The sequence below is a fragment of the Quercus robur genome, chromosome 8, assembly GCF_932294415.1.
Source record: "Quercus robur chromosome 8, dhQueRobu3.1, whole genome shotgun sequence".
In the NCBI taxonomy this organism is placed as follows: domain Eukaryota; kingdom Viridiplantae; phylum Streptophyta; class Magnoliopsida; order Fagales; family Fagaceae; genus Quercus; species Quercus robur.
Window position 1 is genome coordinate 56012836 of NC_065541.1, and position 14240 is coordinate 56027075.

Genomic DNA, 14240 nt, shown 5'->3' on the forward strand with positions numbered 1-14240 from the left:
CATAAGATTCACATACGTTGTCTTGAAGTTTCAATTGAACTATCTTCGAGATATTATCCCCTAGTTTCAATTGAACTATCTTCGAGATATTATCCCTTACATTTAAAACATTCTTCTTTAGGAAAACCTAATTTTATCACCGATAACAAACTAAAGCTTTATAGTTTACAAAAAATTGTGATTTAGATATTTTGTATGTGAATTTAATTCTAATGCCTAAATCACATCCAATATATCTCACGGACTTTTCATCAAATCAATGCATAATGTGCCATGATCATATAATCTCATAAAATAAAATATTTTATTAATTAAAAAATGTCATACAAATTGAATTTTATGGCACAAATCCCCACAATTCCAAATTGTTTAAGGTGTCTTAAATGTTCTTTTTTTTCTTTTCTTTTTTTAAATAAAGAAGACAAGCACTTACAAAATTATCAAGAAAAAGAGTAAACACAGAAAATTATATTTTTCTTCCAAAAAAAAAAAAAAAAAAAAACCTAATGATTAAAGAATAATAAGTATTTCTTAAATCACTCTGTCACACAGCCGATAACCTTTAAATAAATAAACTAATTATATTTTAATATTTCACTCTCACACAGCCGATATTATTGAACAAAGGATAACAGAGAAAAATAGAATGAAAACGAGATCATTGTTTTTCTTCTGCCTTAATGGTGAAGAGACTAAGACAGATTAGAATTTAAAACATATTGTTCTGTTTAGTCAAAGTGTCTATTAATAACAATGTTTCTTATTCATCCCTTTTCATGTTTAGAGTAGCATGCGTGTATGTATGGAGGCTGCGCAGTACCCAAGTCAGATTAGAGGTTTACTCTCAAAGCCACTTTAATTCAAAGACATTGACGCTAGAGAGAAAAAGTATACTGTCATAGAATTGCACATTTGCAGTTTCTTGTAGAAATAGCAAAAGTACTTGCTACTGCCATATATTATAAGGGAAATGCAGATTCTTTCTGCAAATCATTGTTCAGTTTGAGTATGAATCCTATGGAGATGTGTAATTTAGATTTTTTGGACCTAGACTTGATTACTAAGCTGAATATAGCATTACAAGTATAGCATTTTTTTTTTTATCCTATCTCGAGTCAAATGCCACTTAATTATTAGGCTAATTCTCGAGTGATCATAGAGAACAAGAAGGAAAAAAGACATACAGGTATATAAAAATTTAAGGCACGAGAGAGACAGGTGAGTGTACAAGTGAATATACCTGGCTTCTTTCTTAATCACATACGTATTAATCAATTTTCGTATCAAAGTCAAGTTTGTTATCTTCACTAATCTTCACTGTCGCTTCTGATTTGAACATCAATGCCCAAACCCAAGATCTAGCTAGATCCATGAAATTAAATCCCATTTATATCTACACTCTCCTCAAATCTACATCCTAGTCCTCTCATTGTCGTCTCAGTACCTCACACACCTTATGCTTCGTCTTTAGTCCAAATCATGTACTTAATCACAGTTGCGTGCTTTAACAGTTTAACTCATGCTTTGAAGATACCCTTCATGTGTCTCACATTGTGCTCAGAGGCCTCATGCACCAGTTTTCTCTGGATGATGTGCTCTATGCTCCACATAGTACATATGTTGGAGACGCACCAGGGCTCTTAAATGTTTTTCATGTGCATCAACCATCAAGTACTTCACCAGCTTCTACTCATTGGCAATTATCTATTTTAGGCATTTCTTAGTAGTTCCATTTCATTCAATTGGCATTGAAGACCTTCCTTACATTACATACTTACCTTCCACCCTCAAGTTTTCGTCAAACCACCTTGAGTTCAAGGGATAATTATACAATACTTTGAAAGTACAATAAGATTCTATAGTGAGTTTTTACTAATTAAGGGTCCATTTGGATACAGTTTATTTTGTTGAAAACTGAAAACATTATAGCAAAATAATTTTTAAATGTGCGAATAGTATCGTGGGACCCATTTTTAATTAAAGTTTTGGTGAAAAAAATGTTTGTGGGTCCCGTGAACAGTGCACGGGACCCACTGACAGTGCCATTTCAATGAAATGTGTGGACGTTGAAAGTGGTAGTGGATCCCGTACACAATGCATTGAACCCACTAGCAGGTCTGCGTTCACGTGCTTGTAGTAAAAAAAAAAAAAAAAAAGGCAAACGCAAACGCAAAACACACTGCAAATAATCTAAAGGTCCGTTTGGATTGAGCTTATTGTTGTTAAAACTGAAAACTGAAAACATTGTAGCAAAATAATTTTTAAATGTGTGAAAAGTACCGTGGGACTCATTTTTAATATTTTTTAATGCGTGAACAGTATTGCTACAGTACATGAACAGTACTGCTACAGTGCAAAACAGTAATTTTTGTCCACCAAAGTCAACATATGCGGGCAAAAAAAAAAAAAAACAAAACAAAGAAAACGCAGTGATCAAAACGTGGGATCCAAACGCCCTCTAAATCCAAACACTCACTAAATTTATGATGAAATTTAATACTGTATGCAACAAGGAAGTGCAACATTATTATAGTCCCAAAATATTGTATTCCCTTCATCTCATTTTTTTTGTCCTCTATTCTATTTTGAGATGTCCCAAAATATTGTCCTGTTTCTAAAAATAAAAGTCATTAATTTACTAATGTTCCTATTATACCTTTATTAATTTACTAATTCAATTTTGTTAAGAGTAGTTTTGGAAACTTATACATTTTTAAAAGGTAAACAAGATAATATATGATATTCCCTTAAAAAGTTTGACTTTTTAAACATGACAAAAAAAGTGGGACGAAGGGAGTATAATTTTCCAAGTTTGAGTGGAAACATTAGAAAATAGTAGATATTATTATAATGTGTAATCAACAAAATATATTTATTATATTGTTATAAATGTGTAAACTATTGTTTTATAGAATACCATAGCATATTGCAATTTCATGGTTGCCAAGCCAACTAATAAGTAATCTATTTGTATTTATTTTTACTCCAATAAGTAATCTATTTGTGCGTGTGTATATTGATTTCCTTATAACACAATTATGAATAGTGAAATATAGCTGCTATGTGCTTTTTAACGTGGACATAAGTTGTTAGGTTGAAGTATTTTCTTCTACTTTTCTCTTTTATTTCTATATTATTCTATTTTCTTCTTTATATTTTATCAAACTTTTAAACTGATTTTCATTAGTTATCTTCTTCTTCTTTTTTGGCATGGTGCGTGATAACCTTTTCTGCCTATGCGGCTATGCCTCTACTTCTGTGTGAAAACTTGAAGTTGACCATGAGACTCTATTTGGAATCCTCTTATTTTATTGAAAGTGAATTTTTTTTACTAAAAGTACTGTAGATAAAAGTAAAAGTTAGTTAAAATAGCACAATTAGGTCCATGAATAGTACTAAAAAAATGTAATGAGGCTCATAAATAGTTATAAAAATAAACTGAATAATAAAATAAGTTAGTTTTTTAATTTAAAGCCAAACGCATACTCCATTGGATTGGATTGGATTTTCTTTCAAAATTTATCCACCGACCTTGAATCACTAAATCAAGTGTAGCAACCCACATCACATCGCGAGGATTGATAAGGTAGGTCCTTAATAAAAATAGCAAAATATTTTAAACAGAGCAACGAAAGTTAATAATTTAGAAAGGAAAAACAAATACTAAACAGAGTAGCTAATACTAATAATGTGTTTATGACAAGCTCCATATTGATTTTTGAACCTATCAACGAGGAGAAGTCATGTGTTTATGACAAGCTACATATGCAGTGGACTCATTAAGTCATCAATTTTTAGAAATATTTTATCGGGAATTGAAAAGGTTGTCAATACTTTTTCAATTCTCGAATTTTTTTTCTTCTAAAAATGATTAATTATTGTGTACTCTTAGGCACACATTAGCAAACTAACTTATTTTAGGACACACCCTCTCTCTCTCTCTCTCTCTCTCTCTCTCTCTCTACACACGTGCACATGTGCGCACACACACACAGCCCACAATAACAACTCCCTTTCTATAACAAAAGGTTTTTGGGTGTTTTGATATTTTTGACCTTTTTTTTTTTTGGGATTATGAGGGTAAAAAATGGAATGAACAACAAATTGAAAGGCTTAGAAGTAAAAATTAGTCATTTTTTAGACAACGATTGCCTACACTCAAATAAATTTCTAAAGGATTAGGGTTGTAAATGAATTAAGTCATTCACAAATAGCTCGAGCCTTAATTTTTTGCTTGTTTAATAAATGAGTTAAACCCAAACAATTTATTTTTTCCCCCATGAATGGGCTTGTTAACAATAGAGCTAAATTAAAACAAGAAGTTGAGCCTAGCCTTATTTATAGGCTTGGTAATAAGCTTGCTACTGGCTTGAAAAATCACTTCATACTTTACTAAACCTTTAATTAAATGAAAGTTGAGACAACTTGGTAAAACAAAATGAGTTTGATAATATGCTTAGTATAGGTTTGATATTGTACTTGTGTCGCATTTCAAGCTTAAAAGCTTGATATTGAGCTCAGACTTAGCATGGCTAATGATTCAAGCTAAGCTCAAACTTTGGGATGTTTTGATGAGCTGAAGTTCGAACATGGTTCGTAGGCTTGGTTCGAGCTTAAACATTTTACTTTTATTGTCGACCTTAGCCGAACATTTAATACTCAACAAAACTACTCATTTACAAACCTTGTCAAGGCAGATGTGTCTATAAAATTAAGCTTGCCCTTTTGTTGGAAATTTGATTTATTATATTATTTTGAGAATTAGTATGATTGAATTTGGATATTTAGATATAATTTAATTATATTATGGGAATTATAATAATTTATTAAAAAAAGTTGTTAAATTTTGATGAAAGCCAAAAAATTTAGAAGAAATAAAACAAGTAAACATAACTCACTAACCTAAGCTTATTCATTCAAGACTATGAGTCTATTTGGATACCGCTTATTGTTGAAAATTGAAAACTGAAAATACTGTAACAAAATAATTTTTAAATGTTTGAATAGTGTTGTGAGACCTAGTTTTAAAGTTGATTTTGCCAAATTCCTTACTTACGGGTCCCATGAACAGTACATGATACTGCTTATTGCTAAAAATTGAAAACTAAAAACACTGTAACAAAATAGTTTTAAATATTTGAATAGTACCGTGGAACCCAGTTTTAAAATTGAATTTGCCAGATTTCGTACTTAAGGGTTCCATGAATAGTGCATGAGACCCACTGTTTAAAACGCAAACGCAGATGCAGATGGATTTCAGTGCAATCCAAACTTGCACTAAGTCAATCCCTTTCTGCCCGTTAGCTAATTCCGTTAAGTCGATTTGTATACAAATAAAACTTCAGTTTATTGTTAGAGTACTATCAAATTAATCATTTGACATAGACATACAATTTTCAAACAAAAAAGATGCTGTTTTATTTTTTTTGGGATCTCTCTACCCCTTTTTTTCTTTCGTACCATTTCTTCTTGTAGGAGCACTTTATAAAAATTAAAAATTATTGTTTGAAAATATGTGTGTAAATACGTGTGGATGAAAAAGTATATGAAAATACGTATAATGTTGTTTAAAAACTGAAAATATGTGTTTGAATAGATGTACCAAATAGAGATAAGGGCGCCTGTGCTCCGTTCTCGTTGATTTACTTTTACTTTTACCGAAACCAAAATTACCTAAACCTGGCTGGAATCTTGATTACTGCTCTAACCTTCAATCTTTTCCCACCAAAAAAGTTTTTGTCTAAATTCGAGGATGATTATTGTAATAAATCCTTCCCTTAAAGATTCTTAACGCGCAGACAAAGCTGAAAAACTAGTTTTACGGGAGAAGAAAGGGCTTCAACGTTTTGTCTCTCTTTCTAGTTCTCTCTCCCATTATCTTTTAGAATGTTATCTTTCCACTCTCCCTCGAATGATTACCATGCAAGATAGGAATGTGAGCTACTGAGGGAGTGTGTGGAAGGGACAATTTGAAAGAGAGGGATCCCTTCTCTCTCCTTCTCTTCCATTCTCCAAGATACCCTGGCTATATATATATATATCAGAGGCACACCCAGCTTCCCTTTCTCTTCCTTTCTTCCCTGTTAAATAGAACATTAAACCCTCCAAAACCCTAACCACATTTTTAAATTATAATTATTGCTACAATTTGCAGCAGTAATTATTTATTATAATTATAAACCTGTTTATTATATAAAGACATCACATTTTCCCAAAATTTTCCGCATCCTAAGTTGTTTGCTGCTGACTCCTAGCTGTGCATTCAAGGGCAAGCCTTTGGCTTTAAGCCCTTGGCCAAGCCAGACACATCTCAAAGAGTCTGTTTTACAGAAGCTAACAACAAATCAAATAAACCCCCCACACACCATTATTATTTTTCTCCTTCAAGATGCTTCGTCCCACCTGCATTTTCTTTATATGTTTTCTTTTGAGCTCTTCTCCTTCTTTTCTCACCAAAGCCATTATCTACAATCTCACCCTCCCTCACCAACACCCTGACCCTGAAGCTGTTGTTCAACATGTACAAAGGTAATAATCATGGTAGTAGTACTACACTACACCCAAAAACACAAAATCCCCCACATGGGTTTTGCTCATTTGCTTGTTTCATTGTCTTTGCATTTTGGGTTTGCCTCATTTTCCAAGATTTTCGTCTCAAACATGAAACATCCCCACCCACCTGGATTCTCCCCAATATTATTAAACCCCAACTATAAAAATCCAGTCTTTTCTCATTACAAAGTTGAGTTTTCACAAAATTTCAAGCATTTTAGTAGAAAACAACAAAAACCCCCATCTGGGCAATCCTCATTTTTCTCTCATTTCAGCATTTTTCACAAACAAAATCCTTTCCCTCAGTCTCACCCTTCCTTTTTTGTTTGTTTTGCTCTGTCTCACCCTTCCTTTTTTGGTTGTTTTGCTTTTGCAGTAGCGTCAATGCCTCTATCACACGAAGACAAATGTTATCTCTCCAAGGAAAGGACAACCAACAAGCATGCCTCACCGGCAACCCCATCGACGACTGCTGGCGCTGCGACCCAAACTGGGAAAACAACCGCCAAAGACTCGCGGACTGCGCCATCGGCTTCGGCCGCACCGCAGTCGGCGGCAAAGGGGGCCGGATCTACGTCGTCACCGACTCCTCCGATCGCGACGCCGCCAACCCCATCCCGGGCACTCTCCGCCACGCCGTTATCCAAGACGAACCCCTCTGGCACTACTCTCACTTAAAAACACAAACACACTCTCTATTAGGCATTTTATCAAACACATAACGATCTACTTTTCTTTTTGTTTAAAACAAAAACAGGATTATATTCTCTGCGGACATGACCATAAAGCTGAAACACGAGCTCATCTTCAACAACTTCAAGACCGTCGACGGCCGAGGCGCGAAAGTCCACGTAACCGGCAACGGCTGCATCACACTCCAGTACGTGTCCAACATTATCATCCACAACATCCACGTGCACCACTGCAAGCCCTCGGGCCACACCATCGTGCGGTCCTCGCCGACCCACGCGGGGTGGAGGGGCGTATCGGACGGCGACGGAATCTCCCTGTTCTCGGCGCACCAAATCTGGATCGACCACTGCTCCTTGTCGTACTGCGAGGACGGTCTGGTCGATGCCATAATGGGGTCCACAGCGATCACTATCTCCAACAATTATTTCTCGCATCACGACGAGGTGATGCTGCTGGGTCACAATGATCAGTACACGATGGATTCGGGGATGCAAGTGACGATTGCGTTTAACCACTTCGGTGAGGCGCTGGTGCAGCGTATGCCTAGGTGTAGGCGCGGGTACATCCACGTGGTGAACAATGATTTTACCCAGTGGGAGATGTATGCGATTGGTGGAAGTGCTAATCCTACCATTAATAGTCAGGGTAATCGTTACACTGCTCCTTCTAATGAAAATGCCAAAGAGGTAATTTTATTTATTTTTATTTTTATTTTTGGGTTTTTATCTTTGTTGTGACTGGTTTGTGTGTGAAATGGATTATATGGGGGGTTTGTGGATTGTGAAAGGGAGAATGATTGATTAATTATATGTGTGATTTAGTGAGACCCACATGGTGAACTTTTTGGGTTTCTGTCTGTATTGTAATTGGGTTATCAGCTGGGGCTGGATTATCCCACTTGCAATAGATGGTATTTTGTGTTTTCGTTGCAATTTTCTTCACTTTCACATTAGGGTGGACTTTACAGTGGGGTCCACTCTTATATAAGGGTAAAGAAGCATGCAACGCAAACAGGATATTATTCTTTTTCCACTTGCAGAGGTGGCGCCTGTGTTTACGCGCCGCTGGTTGTCGTTACTACATTATTTTTTGGTTAGTTTGCATAGGGAGGGGGGTCAGTTGGATTTGTGAGAAGATTTGCGTAACAGGTAATGGTATGACCACTTGGACTGGAAAAAATTGAGCAGTTGACTTGAAGGTCTTACCTTTTGAAAAACTGTGCCGTTTTAAGAAATGGGTCCATTTTTCTAGAAGTGTTAGGCACCGTTAGTTTCTTTAATTCAAACATATTTTTAAAAAAAATTAAAAACTGATATTTAAACACACTTACCAAAATGTACAGTAAAACATCTGATATCTGAGTGGACTAGAGCCTCCATTTTTCTAAAAGTGTTATAGGCTCCGTTAGTTACTTTGATTTAAACAAATATTTTTAATTTTTAAATAACATTATATATATTTTTATACATAATTTACTCACATTTATCTCTAAGAAAAATTGAAAACACAGTTAAACAGCCGTACTGAACGCGCAGTAAAAAATCTGAGTGGACTAGAGCCTAGGAGCTAAAGTGAGGGGTATGGCGGGGTAAATGTCAGTGTACACAGTGAATCAAGTCCATTTCCATTGATAGATTTCGTAATTGATAATTCATCCTTTTGCTTCTTGGAATTACTTGCAACACAACAGTACTGTAAGCGCGTGGACCATAAATTCACAACATGTATATATATATATGCCGGCTTTATGATAATTTTGATTTGGTAATTGATAGGTGACAAAGCGCGTGGACACAGACGAGGGAGAGTGGACTGGGTGGAACTGGAGGACAGATGGGGACATAATGGTAAATGGAGCATTCTTCGTACCATCAGGAGCAGGGGCCAGTATCCAGTACGCCAGGGCATCCAGTGTGAATCCCTTTTCCGCAGGACTCATTAACCAGCTCACCATGAACGCTGGCGTCTTCGGCGGAGCCAGGTACACGCTCCGACGACCCCACCACCCCCACCCCCCACATCCTTTTTCCTTTTGCTTTCGTATTCACCACTATTTTTTCCTAAAACAGAATCAACTGCAGTTACCTGTCAAAAGTAAGGGCCCGTTTAGTAAAGTCGAAACAACAGTTTATGGTTCTTACGCGCTGAAAAACTGCGGGCTCAAAAAGGAAAAAAAAAAAAAAAAAAAAAGAAAAGGTTTGATAATAGTGTCTAACAAAGCATGATTGCTGTTTCAAAAGTTAAACACTAAATCGAGAGAACCACGTGATGTTGACCGTATAAAAACAATACAACCAATCACTGATTAGAGTTTTCATATCCATATCGAATATCATATCTAATCGCCCAAAAAATTCCGTCCATTTTAGTACAGGAAATTACCTTTTTTTTTTTTTTTTTACATATTTTTCAAAATAAATTAATATCAATTTTTTTTAAATTATTTTTTTCTTCACATATAATAATTACATTTTACTCTCTTTCTTTAGCATTGGGTATGTAAAAATAAAAAATAAAAAAGCTATATGTAAATGAATAATGTCATAATAAATTTACTAGCAACTTTCAAAATTTTCATGTTCTTAGATGCGAGTTATTTTGGGGATTAAGTGTAAAATTAATATCTTTTTCTATATGCAAATGCTTTAAAAATGTATCTTTAGTTTTTATGATGGGTTAAATCATCCTATTAAAGAAATTTTTTATGATAAATTTTTTTAAAAAAAAATTGTCAACAAAATTAGTCTTATTTTTTTTCCAAATTTTGTTAAAAAATAATAATTTACAAACACAATCCTTTAATCCTTTTATAAATTCCGAAAATAGTAAAATACACTACTTCTTCTTCTTCTTTTTTTTCTTCTTCTTCTAGATACCTATAATCCTGCTACTAATAAACAAAGCCCTATGGTCTTATTTTGGTACTGAATTTCGAATTACAAACATACCCCTTGAACATAGTTACTTTCTGTCCATCCTTTTTGAACATTTGTTGTTGGACATTGTCAGAGGAACAGTTTGTTTTAGTTGGAAATACTTCCAATTATTTTATAATTATCGCTTTTCATGACCTGGGTTTTCGCTGGAAACTCACTTTAGCTGCACTAAAATGAGGATGTATACGTCATTAAAACGAAAAAATTGAAGTTACGGAGAGCTCTGTAGGGTCTTTTCATCGATGCACGTGATGTTTCAGGCATTGGGAATCTAGCTGACGAAGCAGCCTGTTGTCTCTTTTTAGTTTTTAGTCTTTGCCTTTGTCTTCCCCAATGCCTACATGGATGCTTAGCAGTATGGCACCAAATCTTTTTTCTCATTGGTAAATTCTTTCTTTTTGCGCTTTGTTTTGACTCTTTTGACCTAAGCATGTGGTGTGGACAGGTTGTCAAAAGCCTTTTTCTAAGGAGAAAATTTTGGATAATTTTGCCAAAAATTTAAACAGTTTATTTAGCCTTTTAAAGTGTTTTAAACTGTACTTTTGCTTTGAAATTTTTTTTTTTTTTAAGTTGTATATAAAAATATAAGTTAAGAGTTGAGCTTATAAGTTATAATCAAACAAATACATAAACAGTAAAAAAAAGAATAATCAACGGAAAAGTAATGAGCTACCACTTATAGTATGTTATATCAGAGTTGTAGTCTGATTGATGCAGCAAAAATAATTAATGAAAATAACAACTCGTTTTGCAGGTCCCCCACTTATCTCTAGGACAATACACTAAAGTCAAATTTCCCATGTGGTATATAAATAAAAAGCATCTTTTTTATTTAAAAAATCTATATATAAGGTTGGGAGAGGGGTGAGGTATAAGTATAACTACTTTTATGTGACATTATAATAAATGTCATTATTATATTAAATTTCAAACAAAATTAGTTTGGTTTAATTTGTTGTCTTTTTTTAATTCTGAAGTTTAATTTTATATTTTTTGAAATTACATTGTTTAATTTGTTACATTTTAAATTATTGGTTTAAATTAAAAATATATTTCTAATTAATCACAAAGTTTTTATACAAAAAAAAAAAAGACACCAAATATATCTGCAATATAGTATTAATGCGCTCAAATAAAAAAAATATTAAAATTACTTTTTTATTTATTAATAATAATTAGGAATTGACTGTGTTTGTGTTTGTTGCGAACATCATTTCTTAAAAAAAAGAAAAGAAAAGAAAAGGTGGGTGCATGTGTGAAAACAGGAAAAATGTGAGTTGAAATCTGAGACTGATTAGTGAGTAGGACAGTCACACACCAGGCCATGTTCCGGTACATGTGTTTGCAGGGAGAGATATGAGTCAGTTTGTTCCTTTCTTCTGCTTTCCAGCCCGAAAAATGTAGGTCCTTGTTATATATTTATCAGAACCTAGGGGCCCATTCTGATTTTGATAGAAACCAGTACATGGACAACTAGGCTATCTGCATCAGTATTGGGAAAGGGTGAATTTATTTGCTGTATTCCATTCCTCTCTACTACTTGTCTATTTTATTATAGACTCCTTTTTCTTTTTCTTTTTTTGGGTTCGGCCGAGATTTTAGGTTGCTGGCTACTAATTACTACTAATTAGTGTACCATGCTCATTACCAATTATTAGTAATTAGTATACAAAACCCATCAAGATTTGAATATGGAAATTCATTATTATGTTGATTCAAAACTCAAGTTGTGGAACAATTGGGCACCATTTATGTTTCCTTGTTCCTAAATTATAAAGTGAGTGTATATTATATCTGTCTGGCATTAGGTTAAAGTAGATTTTTAACTGTAGAGTTTAGTAGTAGAGCTTTTGATTAAAAGCTCCAAATCTCAGCTTTAGCTGAAGGACCCATTAAAGCTAATTTTTAGTGGATTGCCAACTTTTCCGAATTGGAGCTTTAGTTCAGTTTGAAGGATATGGGCCCATTAAATTTGAAGCTAATTTGTAGACTACTGCCAAGTTTTGTAAAAGAATTTTGGAGCTCTCAAAACTCGAAGCTACCTTTTCTTTCATTGGGTAATTCATATCTTCAAACAGAATTTTCAGCAAAAATTGATTTGTTGCCATGTTTAAATAAAATTGTATTGTGATGTAACCAATGATTCTAATAGCATTGTAGTAACTTTAATGCTCTTCTTCAAGAATCCGTTTGGTAGTATAACTAGAATAACAGTTTTCAGTGTTTAAATAACATTACACATATTTTTACATATTTTTTTATCCACACGTATTTTTAAAAAATACAAAATTACTAGAATAACATTACGAAACGGCTCCAAATATCAAATATTTGAATGATGCTTGTATAATTTCTATACACTTTTTTCAGAATATAGGCCTACAAAGCACCCCTTTATCCCCTATGAGGGCCCATTCCTTTTCCTTCAATTTGCGTATTTGTTTGCTCAGTGGGACACAAGGCATGGCTTCATGGATTTTGATTGGACTTTTGAACTAAATTTTGATAGTCAAGAATTTGGTTGTGTCCAGGGAATGTAGGACTAGAGGAAGGCTAATTCCCAATTATTTTATAAACTCTCAACAAACTCTAATCATATTCAATTACTTTTTGTTGAATATTTGATATCCCAACTACTCACAACTTAATTCTAATTATTACACAGAATATTGTATTTTTTTATATTGTGTCATATGTATATATTCATTAATTTGTATTTAAAAACATTGTGCAGAGATGGGCAAGATAGCGGTGAGCCCATCTCAAGTGGGACCAGCCCCGGCGGCACCAGCAATGGCGATGGTGGGTATAGTGACGGAGGGAGTGGTGGCTACTTTGACATGATATTCAAGAACGCGGCGGCACCGCCCGCGTCATCTACTATTACTACTACAATCTTCTTGTCCCTTCTCATTATTTTAATTTTGTACACTACCACCAACCAAGGTGTCCTATTATCCTTACCATTATTGTTATCATTATAGTTGAAAGAAAAAAGACAAATTATTTATAAATGATTAAAAAAAAAGGAAAATTCGGTGATTTTTTTTTTGTTTTGGTCCCACATATTATTATTATTCATGGACAGATCCTACTAATATTGTTATTATGGTCTGGTTAATGTACAGGTCTTAATGATATACATGGCAAATGTAAGGATTGGGTCAATTGGGTTGTGGGTTAAACAATCCATGATAAAAAACGAGTCATTTTAAACAGGTCAGTCAAATTTTTAGAGATAATGAATCAAATCAATTAAGAAAATGAATTGCATATAATACTTTTTTTTTTTTTTTTTTCATTAAGTGGGTACCGATTATTATTCAATTATTCATGTTACTGTTATACATGTGAAGGGGAATATATATATATATATATATATATATATATATATATAAAACTTTCCATACCCTTCCAATTCTAATAGTTTTGTGCATGACTAAAATTCTTTAAAATTATGATAACAAAATATTTCATTTGAATAACTCACAAGCATCATGTTTATAACTACAAATTTACAACTTAAGAGAGAGATAGATTTTAAGGAGCACAAAAAGTGTATATTTTAAGTTTACACATTTAGATTCAAAGTTCACTAATGGTATGGACTTTTGGACTTTTTTTTTTTTTTTTTTTGGGTGCTAGTTAGACTTTAGTGTTAGTAACTTTTTTTTTTTTTTTTTTTTTTTTTTGAGAAGGTAGTGTTAGTAACTTAGTCCCAGTATTTAACTCTACTACTTAATATTTAACTTAGTGTTAGACATTTAGTGAGTGTTTGGATCTGGATGAACCTGTGTTTGCATTTTTCTTTTTCTTTTTTTGTTCTTTCTGCATGCGTTTCAGTTTTAGGAGACAAGTGCACTGTTCATGCACTGTTGAGTACTGTTCACGCATTGTTGAACCATGATTTTTGACATTTCTGTGCACACCAGTGGATCCTGTGCACTGTTCACTAGACCCACAAATCTCACTTTTCAGTAACTTTTTCATTAAAAATGGGTCCTATAGCACTATTCACATATTTAAAAATTATTTTGTTACAATATTTTTAATTTTCAG

At 33.6% G+C, this 14240-nt stretch overlaps 1 protein-coding gene across 1 annotated transcript; it reads left to right on the forward strand.

Moving 5' to 3' along the window:
• Positions 1 to 5837: 5837 nt before the first annotated feature.
• LOC126697166 (probable pectate lyase 18) lies at positions 5838 to 13223 on the forward strand. Its single transcript, XM_050394053.1, has 5 exons — positions 5838 to 6528; positions 6929 to 7213; positions 7310 to 7931; positions 9021 to 9226; positions 12916 to 13223. The coding sequence occupies exons 1-5, from the start codon at positions 6389 to 6391 to the stop codon at positions 13163 to 13165; spliced, it is 1503 nt and encodes a 500-aa protein (XP_050250010.1). The 5' UTR covers positions 5838 to 6388; the 3' UTR covers positions 13166 to 13223.
• The last annotated feature ends 1017 nt before the right edge of the window (positions 13224 to 14240 follow it).